Source organism: Oncorhynchus mykiss, chromosome 4 (genome assembly GCF_057628025.1).
Source record: "Oncorhynchus mykiss isolate SJ-2025 chromosome 4, ASM5762802v1, whole genome shotgun sequence".
NCBI lineage: Eukaryota > Metazoa > Chordata > Actinopteri > Salmoniformes > Salmonidae > Oncorhynchus > Oncorhynchus mykiss.
In genome coordinates, this window is record NC_143025.1 from 85,529,079 (window position 1) to 85,552,500 (window position 23,422).

Consider the following 23,422-nt stretch of genomic DNA (forward strand, 5'->3'; position numbering starts at 1 on the left):
CCCAGGCCATCCTATTCCCTACACCCAGACCATCCTATTCCCTACACCCAGACCATCCTATTCCCTACACAAAGACCATCCTATTCCCTACATCCAGACCATCCTATTCCCTACACAAAGACCATCCTATTCCCTACATCCAGACCATCCTATTCCCTACACAAGGACCATCCTATTCCCTACATCCAGACCATCCTATTCCCTACACCTAGACCATCCTATTCCCTACACCCAGACCATCCTATTCCTTACATCCAGACCACCCTATTCCCTACATCCAGACCACCCTATTCCCTACATCCAGACCACCCTATTCCCTACATCCAGACCATCCTATTCCCTATACCCAGATCTTTTTTACCTCTCTTTACCTCTATGCAGGCGCTCACTGCAACAGGCAGTGATGACACGGAGAGGTCATCATTATTGAGGCACTGGATAATTTGTTTAACAGTGCTGGTGTCTGTTATATCAGGTGTAAATCTCCTGTCTTATCTGCTGTCTTGTGTGAATTTAAGTATGCTCCCTCTAATTCTCCCTCCCGTTTTAGAGGACCTGAGCCCTAGGATCATGCCTCAGGATTACCTGGCCTGATGACTCCTGGCTGTCCCAAGTCCAACTGGTCGTGCTGTGGCTCCAAGTTTAACTGTTCTGCCCGCGGCTAGGGAACCCTGACCTGTTCACCCTACGTTCTACCTTGTCCCGGACCTGCTGTTTTCGTCTCTCTCTCTATACCGCACCTGCTGTCTCGAACACTGAAAGCTTGGCTATGAAAAGCCAACTGACTTTTACTCCTGAGGTATTGACCTGTTGCACCCTCTACAACCACTGTGATTATTATTTGACCCTGCTGGTCATCTGTGAATGTTTGAACATCTTGAAGAACAATCTGGCCTTAAATGGCCATGTAATCTTATAATCTCCACCCGGCACAGCCAGAAGAGGACTGGCCACCCTTCAGAACCTGGTTCCTCTCTAGGTTTCTTCCTAGGTTCTGGCCTTTCTAGGGAGTTTTTCCTAGCCACCATGCTTCTACATCAGCAATGCTTGCTGTTTGGGGTTTAAGGCTGGGTTTCTGTACAGCACTTTGTGACATCTAATGATGTTAAAAGGGCTTTATTAATGCATTTGATTGATTGATTGTCTGTTGGTTGGCCCTGTTGCTCCGGGGCTGTTGGGAGAGTTATGGTTAGTATGAACACTGCCAATTCAATCTGTCCTCCAAGCATCAAAACAACGCTCGGCGTGATTACTTTCTTGGCAAGCCGGAGACATTCATTAGCTTACATTCACAATCCATTTCCACAAAACCCTTTGTTATACAGGGTTGCATGGCGAGGCAGGGCCGAGAGGAGGCAGCGAGTCAGTAAAGGACAGGAAGAGACACCCAGGTTGTTTCCCGGATGGCACCCTATTCCCTACATACTACTTTTGAGTCCAGAGCCCTGGTCAAAAGTAGTGCTCTTCAAAGGGAATAACGTGCAATTTGGGGGACTGGTGCCCCATCCCCATCCCCAGAGCTGACAGGACAGACTAGACATATATATTGAATCCCTAGAACGCCACTCTGAACATTACATTGAAGGGAAAGTCCAGTCTATGGGTTACATTTTTATGAGGCTAAGAGGAAGTGAAACCACGTCTGTATAGGACTGACTCGGGAGAAGCGTTTCAATCCTCTGCCACTGTGAAACAGATATCCAATCCTCTGCCACTGTGAAACATGTATCTAATCCTCTGCCACTGTGAAACATGTATCTAATCCTCTGCCACTGTGAAACAGATATCCAATCCTCTGCCACTGTGAAACATGTATCTAATCCTCTGCCACTGTGAAACATGTATCTAATCCTCTGCCACTGTGAAACAGATATCCAATCCTCTGCCACTGTGAAACATGTATCTAATCCTCTGCCACTGTGAAACATGTATCTAATCCTCTGCCACTGTGAAACATGTATCTAATCCTCTGCCACTGTGAAACATGTATCTAATCCTCTGCCACTGTGAAACATGTATCTAATCCTCTGCCACTGTGAAACATGTATCTAATCCTCTGCCACTGTGAAACATGTATCTAATCTTCTGCCACTGTGAAACATGTATCTAATCCTCTGCCACTGTGAAACATGTATCTAATCCTCTGCCACTGTGAAACATGTATTTAATCCTCTGCCACTGTGAAACATGTATCTAATCCTCTGCCACTGTGAAACATGTATCTAATCCTCTGCCACTGTGAAACATGTATCTAATCCTCTGCCACTGTGAAACATGTATCTAATCCTCTGCCACTGTGAAACATGTATCTAATCTTCTGCCACTGTGAAACATGTATCTAATCCTCTGCCACTGTGAAACATGTATCTAATCCTCTGCCACTGTGAAACATGTATCTAATCCTCTGCCACTGTGAAACATGTATCTAATCCTATGCCACTGTGAAACAGATATCCAATCCTCTGCCACTGTGAAACATGTATCTAATCCCTCTGCCACTGTGAAACATGTATCTAACCCTCTGCCACTGTGAAACATGTATCTAATCTTCTGCCACGGTGATACATATACCCAATCCTCTGCCACGGTGATACATATACCCAATCCTCTGCCACGGTGATACATATATCCAATCCTCTGCCACGGTGATACATATATCCAATCCTCTGCCACGGTGATACATATATCCAATCCTCTGCCACGGTGATACATATATCCAATCCATGATAAACCAAGCAAGGAGAAGAGCTCAAATCCCCAAACCTGGCAAGTAAAGGAATCGCTTAAACCAGGAGCCGCATGGTTGGCAGCAGTAGTAGTCATGTGGACAATGGTAATTGAAACCGAAGTAAAACCCTTATTGAGGAGGCCAATACTTACTTGACTGTCTACTTGTTATAATTATACTAATAATCTTAGAACATTACATTCAGGAAGTATTCAGACGCCTTGACGTTTTCCACATTTTGTTACGTTACATCCTTATTCAAAAATCATCATCAATCTACACACAATACTCCATAATGACAAAGCAAAAACATGTTTTTTTGTTTACTGAGGAATGGCTTCTGGCCACTCCACCATAAAGGCCTGATTAGTGGAGTGCTGCAGAGATGTTTGTCCTTCTGGAAGGTTCTCCCATCTACACAGGGGAACTGTAGAGCTCTGTCAGAGTTGTCAGAGACTGTTTTTGCTTTGTCACCTCCCTGACCCCCCTTCTCATCCGATTGCTCAGTTTGGCCGGGTGGCCAGCTCTAGGAAGAGTCTTAGTGGTTCAAAACTTCTTCCACTTAAGAATAATGGAGGCCACTGTGTTCTTGGGGACCTTCAATGCAGACATTTTTTTTGTACCCAGATATACGTGCCTCAACACAATGCTATCTCCGAGCTCCTAAGACAATTCCTTCAACCTCATGGCTTGGTTTTTGCTCTGACATGCACTGTCAACTGTGGGACCCTATATAGACATGTGTGTCTTTCCAAATCATGTCCAATCAATTGCATTTACCACAGGTGGACTCCAATCAAGTTGTAGAAACATCTCAAGGATGATCAATGGAAACAGGATACACTTGAGCTCAGATAAGTCTCTTAAGAAAAGGGTCTGAATACTTATATAAATAAGTAAGTATTGGCATTTTTCTACGGCTGGCCTTGCTTTTCACCTGGCCCCAGTCAACAGCTCTGCACCCCCCACAGCAACTTGCCCAAGCCTCCCCCATTTCTCCTTCACCCAAATCCAGACAGCTGATGTTCTGAAAGAGCTGCAAAATCTGGACCCCTACCAATCAGCCGGGCTCGACAATCTGGACCCTCTCTTCCTAAAATTATCTTCCGCAATTTTTGCAACCCCTATTACTAGCCTGTTCAACCTCTCTTTCGTATCATCTGAGATCCCCAAAGATTGGAAAGCTGTCTCGGTTATCCCCTCTTGAAGGGGGGAGACACTCTAGACCCAAACCGTTACAGACCTATATCTATCCTACCCTGCCTTTCTAAGGTCTTCGAAAGCCAAGTTAACAAACAGATCACCAAACATTTTGAATCCCACTGTACCTTCTCCTCTATGCAGTCTGGTTTCCGAGCTGGTCGTGGGTGCACCTCAGCCACACTCAAGGTACTAAATGATATCATAATCACCATCTACAAAAGACAATACTGTGGAACCGTATACATCGACCTGGCCAACGCTTTCGACTCTGTCAATCCCCGCATTCTTATCGGCAGACTCAACAGCCTTGGTTTCTCAAATGACTGAGAAACCAAGAGTTCAGTGTGTCAAATCGGGGGGCCTGTTGTCCGGACCTCTGGCAGTCTCTATGGGGGTGCCACAGAGTTAAATTCTCAGGCCGATTCTTTTCTCTGTATACATCAACAATGTTGCTCTTGCTGCTGGTGATTCTCTGATCCACCTCTACGCAGACGACACCATTCTGTATACCTCTGGCCCTTCTTTGGACGCTGTGTTAACTAACCTCCAGATGAGCTTCAACGCCATACAACTCTCCTTCCGTGGCCTCCAACTGCTCTTAAATCCAAGTAAAACTAAATGCACGTTCTTCAACCGATCGCTGCCCTCACCTGCACGCCCGCCTAGCATCACTACTCTGGACGGTTCTGACTTAGAATATGTGGACAACTATAAATACCTAGGTGTCTGGTTAGACTGTAAACTCTCCTTCCAGACTCATATTATTAAGCATCTCGAATCCAAAATTAAATCTAGAATTGGCGCTTCCTATTTTGCAACAAAGCATCCTTCACTCATGCTGCCAAACATACCCTCATAAAGCTGACCATCCTACCGATCCTTGACTTCGACGATGTCATTTACAAAATAGCCTCCAACACTCTACTCAGCAAATTGGATGCAGTCAATCACAGTGCAATCTGTTTCGTCACCAAAGCCACATGTTACTCACCACTCCGCCCTATGTGCTCTCGTTGGCTGGCCCTCGCTTCATATTCATCGCCAAACCCACTGGCTCCAGGTCATCAATAAGTCCTTACTAGGTAAATCCCTGCCTTATCTTAGCTCACTGATCACCATTGCTGCACCCACCCATAGCATGCGCTCCAGTAGGTATATTTCACTGGTCATCCCAAAAACCGCCTGTCCTTACAGTTCTCTGCTGCCATTGACTGGAATGAATTGCAAAAATCACTAAAGCTAGACACTCGTATCTCCCTCACTAACTTTAAGCATCAGCTATCAGAGCAGCATACAGACCATTGCACCTGTACATAGCCCATATGTAAATAACCCATCCAACTACCTCATCCACATATTGTTATTTATTATATTTAATATATATATATATATTATTTCTTTGCACCCCAGTATCTCTACTTGCACATTTATCTTCTGCACATCTATCACTCCAGTGTTTATTTGCGAAAATGTAATTTTACTTCATTTGCACACACTGAATATAGACTTTTCTATTGTGTTATTGATTGTATTTTTGTTTATTCCATGTGCAACTCTGTTGTTTGTGTCACACTGCTTTGCTTTATCTTGGCCAGGTTGCAGTTGTAAATGAGAACTTGTTCTCAACTGGCCTACCTGGTTAAATAAAGGTGTTCTCAACAGGCCTACCTGGTTAAATAAAGGTGTTCTCAACTGGCCTACCTGGTTAAATAAAGGTGTTCTCAACTGGCCTACCTGGTTAAATAAAGGTGTTCTCAACTGGCCTACCTGGTTAAATAAAGGTGTTCTCAACTGGCCTACCTGGTTAAATAAAGGTGTTCTCAACTGGCCTACCTGGTTAAATAAAGGTGTTCTCAACTGGCCTACCTGGTTAAATAAAGGTGTTCTCAACTGGCCACCTGGTTAGAATAAGGTTGTGTAAATGTAACAAAATGTGGAAAAAGTCAAGTGTCCGGAATACTTTCCGAATGCACTGTGTGCCCAACAGGTAACATGATGTAACATCACACATTTCCCTCCACTAATCTTTCATACACACACGTCCATTTCCTCCCTCCCTGATCAATGACCCCCCCCCCCCCCCATCTTCCCCTACCCATACCTGAATGGTGGGTGGGGAGCGCTGTTTCCTCGTGGTGGTCGTTGACAGAGTCGTAGTGGTCTCTATGAAGGTGGTGGACATCTCAGGTGGCACAGAGGTGGTGGTGCGGGCAGCGCCCCTACTGGTGGGCATGTCACCCACCAATCGGACGCTCCCGTTCACCTTGATGTTGGCGTGACCTTCGGCGGCCATGTTGAGGACCTTAGAATAGTATATATTATAGAATTAGATTTTACTTCCTGCTTTAATTATATGTGTACACTCAAAATGGCTGCCAGTCCACCCATTACAGCTTTTTCAGCTGGAGTGGATTTCTTTCGACTTTTATTTATCAAATCAGTCAATGAATCGTACCTTTAGTCCGTTGTAGTAGAGGCCAGACAGCTGGCCCTGGTAGGGGCGTTTACGGTCATTACCACCTATAGAGATGGCCGCCTGGGTGTTGAAGATGGTGAGCTGCCGGCCTGAGAGGAGACGGGAGGGGGACAGCAGGGAGAACACCATTTCAATGCACTTAAATTGGTTGTACTTGATTCGTTTAAGTAGTCTACACTCATATTGTCCATACGTTGGTTTTACTGCATTTATAAATCTGTACCTCTAATGCTCCTCTGGGGACAAGCGCTGGGAGTTCGTGTGCGTTAAGGTGTGATGTGTCAATGCATCTCGACTCATGCATATTTAACGTGTCAATGTTTTAATTGTGTCTGTATCAGACCTGGGTTCAAATACTATTTAAAATATATCACTTGAATATTTGAAGGTATTTGGAAAAACACTTGGAAAGTATTGGAAAATACTCTAATAAACTCCCATGCGCTTAACCCATGTATTTGAAAACAGTATTTGAAATAAGTTTTTGAAAATACTCTCAAATACAATTTGGTATACTTTCTTATTCATTATTATTATTTTTTACAAAAAAACATTAAAATACTCAAATACAGCTACTTGTTTTGGACTGTGTATTTGGAAATACACAAATAAAAAGTATATTAAATACCAGATACTCAAATACACATGTATTTGAACCCAGATCTGTTTATAAATAAACAACGGAAAGTAAGGTCAGTTAAGTGTGTTTGGAAAAGATCTTTGACTCATGAAACCAGAAACATTCACTGCATTCGTAATCCCCTGAACAACTCAATATAATCACGCAGTTAAATTATTTAAAAGAAAAACAAGGGAGACTTTTGTATTGCAACATAATGTGATAAAATGCAACTAATAGACTGTCGTACATGTCATGAAATCCACAGTAAACTTCCATAAACGGGAGTTAAACCATCGCAGTCAAAACACACTGCTCATGCATTAGTTCTGAAATGAAATATACAAATAACACTCGGAATACAGGAGAATCCTAATTGGAAATCAAATTTCCATAACACACACACACACACAGCACTGCAGGCTCATTGCATTTGTCACATTCACAATTACAATACATTGGGCATGAAATGAAAAGGGAAATAAATCTCATATCATTGTAACATAAAAATAAATATTATGTTGATCCATGCATGTAGTACATGCTAATAGGATCATAAACTGCTTTGTGTTTTTAGACGTTGTTAAAGGGACTTTATAATCATCTTAGCAAGTTTAGGCAATCCACTTTAAATGTAGTTTATAATGATATTATGTCAAGCAGGAAAATTAGTAAGAAGCAGAATATATTGGGAGCACACCTCTCCATTGTAATAAACAGCAGTGAGGTAGAGACGATGAACAGTAAAACAGACTGTGTGGAGTGGAAGTAGACCATTTAATTCCAAAAGTTCTATTCTATTTCAGGGCAGGCTACACGGTGATGGGCTTATGTTAGTGCTGAGTAGAGTTCGAACAATAGGTCCCAATTACTGTTACTATTGCTGTCACCAAAACAAGAGGAATGCTTCGGTTGGGTGTGTCAAACCACTGTCGTGGGAGTAACACCCCAAAATAGAGCCTGGAAGTTCGTTTAGAGCTCCAACTCAAACAAATATACACTCTCTGTTAAGTTTGTCCACAAATATTACTGGAGCTTTCAGCAGGGAGATTTGTGTTTCTTTTTTTAGCAAAGTTCAACTATTGGTTGTGAGACATCAGATTTGATCATGTACTGTTTGTGGATTACACCAGTCCCTTTAATAACTGGTCAGCTTCAATGATTCAAAACTCTGAATTTAAACATGATGACAAGAAGGGAATGGCAACAAAAAAGAAGGGAAAAACGAACAAAATACAAGTGACAGTAAGTTTAGTTTAATTATGGTTTAATGGGTTTGAAAAGGAATTGCTGTGGATCCATTCTAGAAGGATTGAGAGGAAAACAAGCCAATGACATGACAAGAAAACAACAATATTCCAGAATATTCTAGAAGATCTGGTAAAAGGTTTACCTTTCTCCTGCAGCCAATCTTCTACCGGCCTCTTATAATTGAATGGGATTTTCTTATTACCCATTTGATAGCGCTCAACGTCGCTGGGTCCTTTAAAGTTTGAAAGTTTAGAGAAAAACTTAAAACAGTCGGCAAAAGCAACTGTCAAACAATCATCATTCACATTTAGACACCGATTTAGAAAAATGGTTTAGCCTTGTTTATAATGAAAGTAAAACAATTGTTACGCGGAATTTCTACATAAATATTTAGTTGTTTAATTTAGAAAACTTGGTAAAATAGGATTTTTGAGAATATTGGACAGTCAATGGCCTACTTTAGCAACGCTTGGTTTCAAATAAATAACCAAATAAACATAGACAACAATCCTGTAAAGCCACGTCCTTGAGAACAGAACACACAAAGAACCTGGAAAAACCAGTCAATCGTCTGTGCATTCATTTGTGTTGAACAATACATTCCACATTTCAATCTACATAATAACCTGAATTCATTAAACCTCAACAGATGTGAAGGGAAAAAGATCAGTCTGTTAAATAGGTTTGCATGTCTGAACAGCCCTACTCAGGAACATATATTTTGAATCACTTTTCCCACTGGACAACACCTGAACACTTGATCTGTGTCCCCAATGGCACCCTATTCCCTATATATTGCACTACTTTTTACACAAAAGTGCAAAAGTAGTGCACTATATAGAGAATAGTGTTCCATTTGATACATAACCCTGCTCATACATTTCATGCGGCCAAGGAACAAGTCAGTTTAACAACTATTTTGGAGAGAAGGAGGGGAAATAGATAGCGAAGGAGTGAAATAAAACAGGTAATTTGCAGAGCTGCAAACCTGTTGGGAGAAAAGTCCCCTGATGACAGAGATTTGAGAAGGACACAGGATACAGATGACATTATTACCAGGTGGTGTAGGAGTAGGAGTGTGTCTGTGCGTTTGTGTGTGTGTCTGTCTGTATGTGTGTCTGTGTGTCTGTCTGTATGTGTGTGGTGCGCATGGGTGTGTGTGATTATGAGTGTAGTGTGTATGTGTGTGTGTGTGTGTATGTGATTATGGGTGTAGTGTGTGTGTGTGTGTGTGATTATGGGTGTGTGTGTGTGTGTGTGTGTGTGGTGTGTGTGTGTGTGTGTGTGTGTGTGTGTGTGTGTGTGTGTGTGTGTGTGTGTGTGTGTGTGTGTGTGTGTGTGTGTGTGTGTGATTACGGGCATAGTGTGAGGTCTCTGTTAGAGTGATACCCTGGTTGCTGCTCTGAGACTGAAGAGAACATGTTCTGGTAGGAGGAATAACTCATAACTCTGAGACTGAAGAGAACATGTTCTGTCAGTTGAATAACTCTGAGACTGAAGAGAACATGTTCTGGCAGGAGGAATAACTCTGAGACTGAAGAGAACATGGTCTGTCAGCAGGAATAACTCTGAGACTGAAGAGAACATGTTCTGGTAGGAGGAATAACTCTGAGACTGAAGAGAACATGTTCTGGTAGGAGGAATAACTCTGAGACTGATGAGAACATGTTCTGGTAGGAGGAATAACTCTGAGACTGAAGAGAACATGTTCTGGTAGGAGGAATAACTCTGAGACTGAAGAGAACATGTTCTGGTAGGAGGAATGACTCTGAGACTGAAGAGAACATGTTCTGGTAGGAGGAATAACTCTGAGACTGAAGAGAACATGTTCTGTCAGTTGAATAACTCTGAGACTGAAGAGAACATGTTCTGGTAGGAGGAATAACTCTGAGACTGAAGAGAACATGTTCTGTCAGCAGGAATAACTCTGAGACTGAAGAGAACATGTTCTGGTAGGAGGAATAACTCTGAGACTGAAGAGAACATGTTCTGGTAGGAGGAATAACTCTGAGACTGAAGAGAACATGTTCTGTCAGGAGGAATAACTCTGAGACTGAAGAGAACATGTTCTGTCAGGTGAATAACTCTGAGACTGAAGAGAACATGTTCTGGTAGGAGGAATAACTCTGAGACTGAAGAGAACATGTTCTGTCAGCAGGAATAACTCTGAGACTGAAGAGAACATGTTCTGGTAGGAGGAATAACTCTGAGACTGAAGAGAACATGTTCTGGTAGGAGGAATAACTCTGAGACTGAAGAGAACATGTTCTGTCAGGAGGAATAACTCTGAGACTGAAGAGAACATGTTCTGTCAGCAGGAATAACTCTGAGACTGAAGAGAACATGTTCTGGTAGGAGGAATAACTCTGAGACTGAAGAGAACATGTTCTGTCAGGAGGAATAACTCTGAGACTGAAGAGAACATGTTCTGTCAGCAGGAATAACTCTGAGACTGAAGAGAACATGTTCTGTCAGGAGGAATAACTCTGAGACTGAAGAGAACATGTTCTGGTAGGAGGAATAACTCTGATCTGATGCATATATCCAGCAGGGCTTTGTATTTTACACAGTACAATCTCTCTCTCTCTCTCTCTCTCCCTCCCTCTCTCCCCCTCTCTCTCCCTCTGTCTCCCTCTCTCTCCCTCCGTCTCCCTTTCTCTCTCTCCCTCTCCCTCCCTCTCTCCCCCTCTCTCTCCCTCTGTCTCCCTCTCTCTCCCTCTGTCTCCCTCTCTCTCCCTCCGTCTCCCTTTCTCTCTCTCCCTCACTCTCCCTCACTCTCCCCCTGTCTCCCTCTTTCTCTCTCAATGCAATTCAAGGGCTTTATTGGCATGGGAAACATTATGTTAACATTGCCAAAGCAAGTGAAGTAGATCATTTAAAGAAAGTTAAATAAACAATACAGAAGGTCCATGTTGTGTCTATTTACAGTGTTGTAACGATGTGAAAATGGTGAATGTACAAAAGGGAAAATAAATAAACATAAATATGGGTTGTATTTACAATGGTGTTTGTTCTTCACTGGTTGCCCTTTTCTTGTGGCAACAGGTCACAAATCTTGCTGCTTACCCATCGCTCTCTCTGTACTATTTTCAAGATAAATATCTATAGGCTAAGCTATATCTCTAATGTCTGAGCCTGTGATTGTATAATATGCTAAACATATAGAATATATGCAATGACCAATTCCCATCCTACTTGTGCATGTGGATGACATGCTGAGGCTTTATCCATGCATTCAGTGATGCACTTCGACTATCAATTTCGGGAGATCAAATATGGCTTTGTGTTTTCAAACAGACAGAGATACTACCGTCTGTGAAGTTTGTCCTGAATAATGTAGGAAGTGAAATGATGTCACTACTTCCCTCGATGAGGATGTTTTGGAGAAACAAAGACACTTTGACACTGTTTCAAGGTACGGAAGGAATAAATAATACATTGACTGCAGCTTTTTGGAGTTGATAATAGGAAGTGCGGGACTTCAAAAGTGTGAATATACTTAAAGGCCCAATGCAGCCATTTTTTATCTCAACATCAAATCATTTCTGGGTAACAATTAAGTACCTTACTGTGATTGTTATCAATTAAAATGGTTAAAAATAGCTTCTTAGCAAAGAGAAATTTCTCAAGCAAGAATTTTGCTATGACTGTATGGGAGTGGTCTGAGTGGGGAGGGGAAAACTGAAAACTAGCTGTTATTGGCAGAGAGGTTTTGAACTATCTTCTTATCAATAATTGATAACTAACTAAACTAAGTGATGTCACCAGGCAGGCCAAAACGCCATCCCTGCAAAACAGGCTGAAATTTCAGGCAGTCTTTTCAAACAGCTCTTACACTTAAAGGGCATTAACATTATTTTTTAAATTTCACAATATTATTCCAACCTCATAGCGTGGAAATATATATGAAACACATGAAAATCACATCACTGGGCCTTTAACACATTCTTTTAATAATACATCGCAGCACACTCGCTGAGTCAAATGTTCTCACGTCACAACATGTTTCAGTTACGCGGGGAGACCCCCTATCAACTCAGCTCAATCATATTCCCCCGCAAACTATGGTTAGAGGAGAACACACATTAACTAATGGCTTTTTGGGAGTCTCTCTCAGCCTCTCCTCCTCTCCTCCTCTCCTCCTCTCCTCCTCTCCTCCACTCCTCCACTCCTCCTCTCCTCCTCTCCTCCTCTCCTCCTCTCCTCCTCTCCTCCACTCCTCCTCTCCTCCTCTCCTCCTCTCCTCCTCTCCTCCTCTCCTCCACTCCTCCTCTCCTCCTCTCCTCCACTCCTCCTCTCCTCCTCTCCTCCTCTCCTCCTCTCCTCCTCTCCTCCACTCCTCCTCTCCTCCTCTCCTCCACTCCTCCTCTCCTCCTCTCCTCCTCTCCTCCTCTCTTTCTGTCTTTCTGTCTTTTTTCTGCTTTTCTTTTTTCTTTTCTCATTTCTTAAGAGAGAAAAAAACTGTGTGGCTTCAAAGATTCAATCAATCCCTATCCCAGTCTGCTGTTCCCACATGCTTCAAGAGGGCCACCATTGTTCCTGTTCCCAAGAAAGCTAAGGTAACTGAGCTAAACTTCCGTCATCATGAAGTGCTTTGAGAGACTAGTCAAGGACCATATCACCTCCACGCTACCTGACACCCTAGACCCACTCCAATTTGCTTACCGCCCCAATAGGTACACAGACGATGCAATCGCAACCACACTGCACACTGCCCTAACCCATCTGGACAAGAGGAATACCTATGTGAGAATGCTGTTCATCGACTACAGCTCAGAATTTAACACCATAGTACCCTCCAAACTCGTCATCAAGCTCGAGACCCTGGGTCTCGACCCCGCCCTGTGCAACTGGGTATTGGACTTCCTGACGGGTCGCTCCCAGGTGGTGAGGGTAGGTAACAACATCTCCACCCCGCTGATCCTAAACACTGGGGCCCCACAAGGGTGCGTTCTGAGCCCTCTCCTGTACTCCCTGTTCACCCACGACTGCGTGGCCATGCACGCCTCCAACTCAATCATCAAGTTTGCGGACGACACTACAGTGGTAGGCTTGATTACCAACAACGACGAGACGGCCTACAGGGAAGAGGTGAGGGCCCTCGGAGTGTGGTGTCAGGAAAATAACCTCACACTCAACGTCAACAAAACAAAACAAAGGAGATGATTGTGGACTTCAGGAAACAGCAGAGGGAACACCCCCCTATCCACACCGACGGGATAGTAGTGGAGAGGGTAGTAAGTTTTAAGTTCCTCGGCGTAAACATCACAGACAAACTGAATTGGTCCACCCACACAGACAGCATCATGAAGAAGGCGCAGCAGCGCCTCTTCAACCTCAGGAGGCTGAAGAAATTTGGCTTGTCACCAAAAGCACTCACAAACTTCTACAGATGCACAATCAAGAGCATCCTGTCGGGCTGTATCACCGCCAGGTACGGCAACTGCTCCGCCCACAACCGTAAGGCTCTCCAGAGGGTAGTGAGGTCTGCACAACGCATCACCGGGGGCAAACTACCTGCCCTCCAGGACACCTACACCACCCGATGTCACAGGAAGGCCATAAAGATCATCAAGGACAACAACCACCCGAGCCACTGCCTGTTCATCCCACTATCATCCAGAAGGCGAGGTCAGTACAGGTGCATCAAAGCAGGGACTGAGAGACTGAAAAACAGTTTCTATCTCAAGGCCAACACACTGACTCAACTCCAGCCACTTTAATAATGGAAATTGATGGGAATTGATGTAAAAAAATGTATCAGTAGCCACTTTAAATAATGGCACTTAATATAATGTTTACATACCCTACATTACTAATCTCATATGTATATGTACATACGGTACTCTATACCATCTACTGCATCTTTATGTAATACATGTATCACTAGCCACTTTAAACTATGTCACTTTGTTTACATAACCTACATTAGTCATCTCATATGTATATACTGTACTCGATACCATCTACTGCATCTTGCCTATGCCGTTCTATACCATCACTCATTCATATATCTTTATGTACATATTCTTTATCCCTTTACACTTGTGTGTATAAGGTAGTAGTTGTGGAATTGTTAGGTTAGATTACTCGTTGGTAATTACTGCATTGTCGGAACTAGAAGCACAAGCATTTCGCTACACTCGCATTAACATCTGCTAACCATGTGTATGTGACAAATAACGTTTGATTTGATTTGATTTGACGTGTTCAGATTAAAAAGGGCTGAGAGGGAGCGTGGGTGTTGGTAGGGGAGGAGAAGAGGAGGGGACGAGAGGAGGAGGAAGGAGGGGAATGTAAATTAAGATGGAAGGGCTGCTCTCTGACAAGCACTGCAACTCTTTGAAAAAAAGCTTATATTTAGAACCTAAAAGGGTTCTTCAGCCGTCCCCATAAGAACCCTTTTTGGTTCTAGGTAGAAGCTTTTTCACAGAGGGTTCTACATTGTATCCAAAAGGGTTCGATCTGGAGTAAAAAACAGCTCTCCTATAGGGACAGCCGAAGAGCAGGGTTCTCAGTGCCTTTGATCCAGACGCGGTGTGGAGACTGAGAGGCAACAGCCTCCCTGGACAGAAAGATGGAGACCCTGGTCGACTGTTTTGAAGAGCAAGCGAGTGCCCCCAGGTGCAAACAGAAGCACGCACCTACAACACTGACTATGCCACTTCTCTCTCTCTCCCTCCATCTTCTTCTTCTCTCTCTCTCCCTCCGTCTTCTTCTTCTTCTCTCTCTCTCTCTCTCTCTCTCTCTCTCTCTCTGTCTCCCTCCCTCCCTCCCTGTCTGTCTGTCTGTCTGTCTGTCTGTCTGTCTGTCTGTCTCCCTACCTCTCCCGAGGTATAAACAGACAGTACCCACAATACTGACTATACCTCTATTTTTCCCTCTCAGTTCTTCCCTCCTTTTCCATGTTTTATTTGTTGTCTATGTCTTCTCCATGGTGTCTGTTGAGAGGCCCTCAAATGGATTTCTCTAGGTATGTGTTGACAACATGTCTAGAATTAAGATGAAAGCAGAAACAACTTGTATTACTAGGGTAGTGGTTCTAAGTGTGTGTCTGTGTGTGTGTATATGTGTGATTCCAATTCTTCACAGCGGCAAAAACAATATGTGAATTTCTCCCCTTCTGTTGGAAGTGTTTCAGTGAGAACACACATCGTCACGGTGACAGTCAGGAGGCCATCACTCGATGCCGAGGGCGTATCAACTCCGTGAAAACGGAAGAAGATTTGATACCCTCTCCATCCATCCTGTCTAAAACCTCTGCTTTTAGCCGCTCTTTAAAACTTCAGGTTATAACCTGACCTTACTTCTAATCTACACTCTGTTGTCCTATTTGTCAACCTCACCTTCACAGTCCTCTCCTGTCAGTTAAACTCACCCTCACTGTCCTCTCCTGTCTGTTAAACTCACCCTCACTGTCCACTTCTGTCTGTTAAACTCACCCTCACTGTCCTCTCCTGTCTGTTAAACTCACCCTCACTGTCCTCTCCTGTCTGTTAAACTCACCCTCACTGTCCTCTCCTGTCTGTTAAACTCACCCTCACTGTCCTCCTCTGTCTGTGAATCTCACTCTCACTGTCCTCTTCTGTCTGTCAACCTCACCTTCACAGTCCTCTTCTGTCTGTCTGTCAACATCACCCTCACTGCTCTCTCCTCTCTGTCAACCTCACCCTCATTGTCCTCTTCTGTCTGTCTGTCAACCTTACCCTCACTGCTCTCTCCTGTCTGTCAACATCACCCTCACTGCTCTCCCCTGTCTGTCAACCTCACCCTCATTGTCCTCTTCTGTCTGTCAAACTCACTCTCACAGTCCTCTCCTGTCTGTCTGTCTGTCTGTCTGTCTGTCTGTCTGTCTGTCTGTCTGCCTGCCTGCCTGCCTGCCTGCCTGCCTGCCTGCCTGCCTGTCTGTCTGTCTGTCTGTCTGTCTGACAAACTCACCCTCACTGTCCTCTTCAGCCTGTCTGTCAACCTCACCATCACTGTCTTCTGTCTGTCAACCTCACCCTCTTGTCCACTTCTGTCTGTCTGTCAACATCACCCTCCCTGTACTCTCCTGTCTATCAACCTCACCCTCACTGTCATCTCATGTGTGTCTGTCAACTTCACCCTAACTGTCATCTCATGTCTGTCTGTGAACTTTACATTGACTGTCCTCTCCTGCCTGTCTGTCTGTCAACTTCACCCTCACTGTCCTCTACTGTCTGTCAACTTCACTCTCACTGTCCTCTCCTGTCTGTCAACTTCACCCTCACTGTCCTCTACTGTCTGTCAACTTCACCCTCACTGTCCTCTCCTGTCTGTCTGTCAACTTCACCCTCACTGTCCTCTACTGTCTGTCAACTTCACTCTCACTGTTCTCTCTTGTCTGTCAACTTCACCCTCACTGTCCTCTCATGTATGTAAACTACACCCTCACTGTCCTCTCCTGTCTGTAAACTTCACCCTCACTGTCCTCTACCCTCTGTAAACTTCACCCTCACTGTCCTCTCCTGTCTGTAAATCTCTCCCTCACTGTCCTCTCCTCTCTGTAAACTTCACCCTCACTGTCCTCTCCTGTCTGTCAACTTCACCCTCACTGTCCTCCCCTGCCTGTCAACTTCACCCTCACTGTCCTCTCCTGTCTGTAAACTTCACCCGCACTGTCCTCTCCTGTCTGTAAACTTCACCCTCACTGTCCTCTCCTCTCTGTCAACCTCACCCTCACTGTCCTCACCTTTCTGTCTGTCAACCTCATCCTCACTGTCCTCTCCTGTCTGTCTGTCAACTTCATCCTCACTGTCCTCTTCTGTCTTTCTGTCAAATTCACCCTCACTGTCTTCTCCTGTCTGTCAACTTCAATATCACTGTTCTCTCTTGTCTGTCTGTCAACCTCACTCTCACTCTCCTCTCTTGTCTGTCTGTCAACTTCAATATCACTGTTCCCTCTTGTCTGTCTGTCAACCTCACTCTCACTCTCATCTCTTGTCTGTCTGTCCAGCTCATCCTCACTGTCCTCCACTGTATCATTCTTCATCTATTACCAGATCTCTCACTCTCTCTATCTCTGCCTGCATCGCACCTTCTCCCTCTCCCTGTCTCTATCTCTGCCTGCATTGCTCCATCTCCCTCTTCCTGTGTCTATCTCTGCCTGCATTGCTCCTTCTCCCTCTCCGTGTCTCTATCTCTGCCTGCATTGCTCCTTCTCCTTCTCCCTGTCTCTATCTCTGCCTGCATTGCTCCTTCTCCCTCTCCCTGTCTCTATCTCTTGCCTGCATTTCTCCTTCTCCCTCTCCCTGTCTCTATCTCTGCCTGCATTGCTCCTTCTCCCTCTCCTTGTCTCTATCTCTTGCCTGCATTGCTCCTTCTCCCTCTCCCTGTCTCTATCTCTTGCCTGCATTGCTCCTTCTCCCTCTCCCTGTCTCTATCTCTGCCTGCATTGCTCCTTCTCCCTCCCCCTGTCTCTATCTCTGCCTGCATTGCTCATTCTCCCTCTTCCTGTCTCTATCTCTGCCTGCATTGCTCCTTCTCCCTCTTCCTGTCTCTATCTCTGCCTGCATTGCTCCTTCTCCCTCTCCCTGTCTCTATCTCTTGCCTGCATTGCTCCTTCTCCCTCCCCCTGTCTCTATCTCTTGCCTGCATTGCTCCTTCTCCCTCCCCCTGTCTCTATCTCTGCCTGCATTGCTCCTTCTCCCTCCCCCTGTCTCTATCTCTGCCTGCATTGCTCCTTCTCCCTCTCCCTGTCTCTATCTCTGCCTGCAATGCTCCTTCTCCCTCTCCCTCTATCTCTGCCTGCATCACTCCTTCTCCCTCTCCCTCTATCTCTGCCTGCATCACTCCTTCTCCCTCTCCCTGTCCCTATCTCTGCCTGCATCACTCATTCTCCCTATATCTCTGCCTGCCTCTCTCCTCCCTCTCTCTTTCTCTCTCCTCTCCTTCTTTCTGCTGTTCCTTCTACCTTCACAACCTCTCCCAATCTCTCTCTCTCTCTTTCGATCTCTCCCTCCCTCAACCCCTCTCTCTCTCTCTCTCTCTCTCTCTCTCTCTCTCTTGCTCTCTCTTCCACTCTCTCACTCCATCCCTTTATTTCAGACTGAGCTTCTATTTCCTCAGTATCTTCTCTCCTCTCAGACAGACAAAGAGACAGAGCAATCATCATTTATCATGTTGCCCTGAGCTGTCGACGGCGTTCAAAGCATGAGTTAGACCGAGAGGCGAAGGGGCGGCTGCTGCAGAGAAAGGGGCTGCTTATCTCTCTCTCTGTGTCTCTGTGCATGTGGAGAAAATAGGATTGTAGGCCTGTAGGAAAGAGAGTGTGAGAGAAAGAGACATAGAGATAAAGAGAGAGATTGTTTTGGAGATAGAGAGGTAATCATGTTTGGCCAGTAGGGTACATGAGTATTTATCAGCAGCATGCCACCCTGCATACCACTGCTGGCTTGCTTCTGAAGCTAAGCAGGGTTGGTCCTGGTCAGTTCCTGGATGGGAGACTTGTTCGGAATCCACTCCTGTGTTGTCTTGGCTGTGTGCTTAGGGTCATTGTCTACTGGAAGTGGTGGAAGTGGTGTTGGAGGGCCAGCAGGAGGCACTCTTTCCTTTGGTCTAAAAAAATATCCCAATTCCCCAGGGCAGTGATTGGGGACACTGCCCTGTGTAGGGTACCATCTTTCAGATGAGACGTTAAACGGGTGTCCTGACTCTCTGAGGTCAAAGATCCCATGGCACTTATCATAAGAGTTGGTGCTGTCCTGGCTAAATTCCCAATCTGGCCCTCAAACCATCCCGGTCACCTAATAATCCCGAGTTTACAATTGGCTCATTCATCCCCCTCCTTTCCCCTGTAACTATTCCCCAAGTCGTTGCTGTAAATGAGAATGTGTTCTCAGAGCAAGAGGAGCTGCACACAAACAGAGAAACAAGAGAGCGAGAGAAGGGCACAGAGAAAGGGAGAGAGAGAGAGATTATGAATGAGAAAAAGACAGTGAGAGAGAGACAAAGAGCGAGAGACATACAGAGCGAGAGAGACAGAGGGAGAGAGAGACAGAGACACAGAAAGGGAGAGAGACAGAAAGAGAAAGAGAGAGAGAGACAGAGAGGGAGAGAAAGAGAGAGACAGAGACACAGAAAGAGAGAGAGAGACAGAGACACAGACAGAGAGAGACAGAAAGATACACAGAGAGAGACACACAGAAAGAGAGACAGAGCGGGAGACAGAGAGAGGCACAGAAAGAGAGAGAGACACAGAAAGAGAGAGAGACAGAAAGAGAGACAGAGAGACACAGAAAGAGAGCGAGAGAGACACGGAAAGAGAAAGAGAGAGGGAGACAAACAGAAAGAGAGAAATACAGAAAGAGAGAGAAACAGATGTTTAGCTGAGCGGGGCACGTTGCAGAATGGATGACTGGGTCTAGAGGGAACGTAACATGCAGTTATACTGTATCTATGTACGTCAAATGCTTTGTTCCTTTTGATGGCATGTTCCTCTCTCTCTCGCTCCCACAGAGCTTGGCCCAGCTCCATCTCCCATCATGCCTGGTTGGATGTCACCCTGAAACAGCCGACAGCTAGACAGCAGCACACTGAAGGATCATGCCATTTCAAATTGGATCATCGGATCAAAAACTCTCGCTCTGTTTGATAGCAGTAGCCCTGACGGCATGGACAGGGGTCTGAGAGGTTTAGTCCGTCTCCTAGCTGTAAATATTTACCTTGATCGTTTTTTAAAAGTGTGTCTAACCTCACAGAAAATATTTTGAAGTCCAAGGGGCCCTATGTAAGGACGTAAGATGTTCAATGAACAGTCCCCGAGCCTGTCTGTTCTGTAAGAACTAGCCCATTAAGAGACCAACAGACACCTCTTCTGATCCCTATTTACCAGCCAATGAACAGTCCCCGAGCCTGTCTGTTCTGTAAGAACTAGCCCATTAAGAGACCAACAGACACCTCTTCTGATCCCTATTCACCAGCCAATGAACACACACACACACACACACACACACACACACACACACACACACACGCACACAAACATCTGTGTGCACACAGGCAGGCAGACACGCGTGCACAAGCACACACACAGGCTTTCCCGGTTCAGCATTCGTGGAGTGCGAGGGAGGTAATCGATGAGGGTGCAGCCTAACCCGTAATTACTCAAGACATGACAATGCTTTTACAAGTGAGGGGGCCAAAAAATCTATCATTGTTGAATTACTAATCACTGAATGCAAATTACAAGAGGGAGAAGAAAAATTCATTATCACATATTCGATCTCTCTTTCAAGTATGCAGACTGAATAGAAAGAAACTTGATGTTATCACTAGGATAAAATGACAAAATGCTCTCTGTTTTCTAACTTTTTAAGTGTTCAAACAGGAAAAGGAATTCATCAAGCATTTAGCAACTTTTCTGGTTAGAGTTGATCAGAGTCAATGACCACAGTTAAATGCACACAATAATGTAGTTAATTTAAAAACGTTTACATGCTTTGCACTTCACTCACGCATAAGAGGGAGGCTTAGGATACCCGGTCCTGGCACTACCCGGTGCTGACACTACCCGGTGCTGACACTACCCGGTGCTGACACTACCCGGTGCTGACACTACCCGGTGCTGACACTGCCTGGTGCTGACACTACCCGGTGCCGACACTGCCCGGTGCTGGCACTACCCGGTGCTGACACTGCCCGGTGCTGACACTGCCCGGTGCTGACACTACCCGGTGCTGGCACTACTCGGTGCTGGCACTACCCGGTGCTGACACTACCCGGTGCTGGCACTACTCGGTGCTGACACTACCCGGTGCTGACACTACCCGGTGCTGGCACAACCCGGTGCTGACACTACCCGGTGCTGGCAGTACTCGGTGCTGACACTACCCGGTGCTGACACTACCCGGTGCTGACACTACCCGGTGCTGACACTACCCGGTGCTGGCACTACTCGGTGCTGACACTACCCGGTGCTGACACTGCCCGGTGCTGACACTGCCTGGTGCTGACACTACCCGGTGCTGAAACTGCCTGGTGCTGACACTGACCGGTGCTGACACTACCCGGTGCTGACACAACCCGGTGCTGGCACTACCCGGTGCTGGCACTACCCGGTGCTGGCACTACCCGGTGCTGACACTGCCGGTGCTGACACTGCCGGTGCTGACACTACCCGGTGCTGACACTACCCGGTGCTGACACTGCACGGTGCTGACACTACCCGGTGCTGACACTACCCGGTGCTGACATTGCACGGTGCTGACACTACCCGGTGCTGACACTACCCGGTGCTGACATTGCACGGTGCTGACACTACCCGGTGCTGACACTGCCCGGTGCTGACATTGCACGGTGCTGACACTACCCGGTGCTGACACTGCCCGGTGCTGACACTACCCGGTGCTGACACTACCCGGTGCTGACACTACCCGGTGCTGACACTGCCCGGTGCTGACACTGCCCGGTGCTGACACTACTCGGTGCTGACACTGCCCGGTGCTGACACTGCCCGGTGCTGACACTACCCGGTGCTGACACTGCCCGGTGCTGACACTACCCGGTGCTGACACTACCCGGTGCTGACACTACCCGGTGCTGACACTACCCGGTCCTGGCACTACCCGGTGCTGGCACTACCCGGTGCTGGCACTACCCGGTGCTGACACTACCCAGTGCTGGCACTACCCGGTGCTGCACTGCACTACCCGGTGCTGACACTGCACTACCCGGTGCTGACACTACCCGGTGCTGACACTACCTGGTGCTGGCACTACCCGGTGCTGACACTACCCGGTGCTGACACTGCCCGGTGCTGACACTACCCGGTGCTGACACTACCCGGTGCTGACACTGCCCGATGCTGACACTGCCCGGTGCTGACACTACCCGGTGCTGACACTGCCCGGTGCTGACACTACCCGGTGCTGACACTGCCCGGTGCTGACACTGCCCGGTGCTGACACTACCCGGTGCTGACACTGCCCGGTGCTGACACTACCCGGTGCTGACACTACCCGGTGCTGGCACTACCCGGTGCTGACACTACACGGTCCTGGCACTACCCGGTGCTGGCACTACCCGGTGCTGGCACTACCCGGTGCTGACACTACCCGGTCCTGGCACTACCCGGTGCTGGCACTACCCGGTGCTGGCACTACACGGTGCTGACACTACCCGGTGCTGACACTGCCCGGTGCTGACACTGCCCGGTGCTGACACTACCCGGTGCTGACATTGCCCGGTGCTGACACTACCCGGTGCTGACACTGCCCGGTGCTGACACTACCCGGTGCTGACACTACCCGGTGCTGGCACTACCCGGTGCTGACACTTCCCGGTGCTGGCACTACCCGGTGCTGACACTACCCGGTGCTGGCACTGCCCGGTGCTGACACTACCCGGTGCTGACACTACCCGGTGCTGACACTACCCGGTGCTGACACTGCCCGGTGCTGGCACTACCCGGTGCTGGCACTACCCGGTGCTGACACTACCCGGTGCTGGCACTACCTGGTGCTGGCACTACCCGGTGCTGGCACTACCCGGTGCTGACACTACCCGGTGCTGGCACTACCTGGTGCTGACACTTCCCGGTGCTGACACTACCCGGTGCTGACATTGCCCGGTGCTGACACTACCCGGTGCTGACACTGCCCGGTGCTGACACTACCCGGTGCTGACACTACCCGGTGCTGACACTACCCGGTGCTGACACTACCCGGTGCTGACACTGCCCGGTGCTGGCACTACCCGGTGCTGGCACTACCCGGTGCTGACACTACCCGGTGCTGGCACTACCTGGTGCTGGCACTACCCGGTGCTGGCACTACCCGGTGCTGACACTACCCGGTGCTGGCACTACCTGGTGCTGACACTTCCCGGTGCTGACACTACCCGGTGCTGGCACTGCACTACCCGGTGCTGACACTACCTGGTGCTGACACTACCCGGTGCTGACACTGCCGGTGCTGACACTACCCGGTGCTGACACTACCCGGTGCTGACACTGCACGGTGCTGACACTACCCGGTGCTGACACTACCCGGTGCTGACATTGCACGGTGCTGACACTACCCGGTGCTGACACTACCCGGTGCTGACATTGCACGGTGCTGACACTACCCGGTGCTGACACTGCCCGGTGCTGACATTGCACGGTGCTGACACTACCCGGTGCTGA

The 23,422-nt window shown here is 46.9% G+C and overlaps 1 protein-coding gene across 16 annotated transcripts in view; it reads right to left on the minus strand.

Annotated features, from left to right (window-relative positions):
* The window catches only part of LOC110522572 (neurexin-3b), a 628,889-nt gene that overhangs the window by 68,061 nt on the left and 537,406 nt on the right, over nt 1–23,422 (minus strand). For 13 of the 16 annotated variants that reach the window (XR_016495480.1, XR_016495481.1, XR_016495479.1 and 10 more), the window contains 3 exons: nt 8,420–8,509; nt 6,387–6,496; nt 6,033–6,233 (listed from right to left, as the gene is read on the minus strand). Coding sequence is in view for 12 of the 16 variants with exons in the window: in XM_090233216.1 (XP_090089342.1) it covers nt 6,033–6,233; nt 6,387–6,496; nt 8,420–8,509 (401 nt within the window). In the remaining 4 variants the exon portion in view is untranslated. The remainder of the gene's footprint in view (nt 1–6,032; nt 6,234–6,386; nt 6,497–8,419; nt 8,510–23,422) is intronic. The other 3 variants (XR_016495482.1, XM_090233217.1, XM_090233215.1) reach the window with 1 other exon arrangement.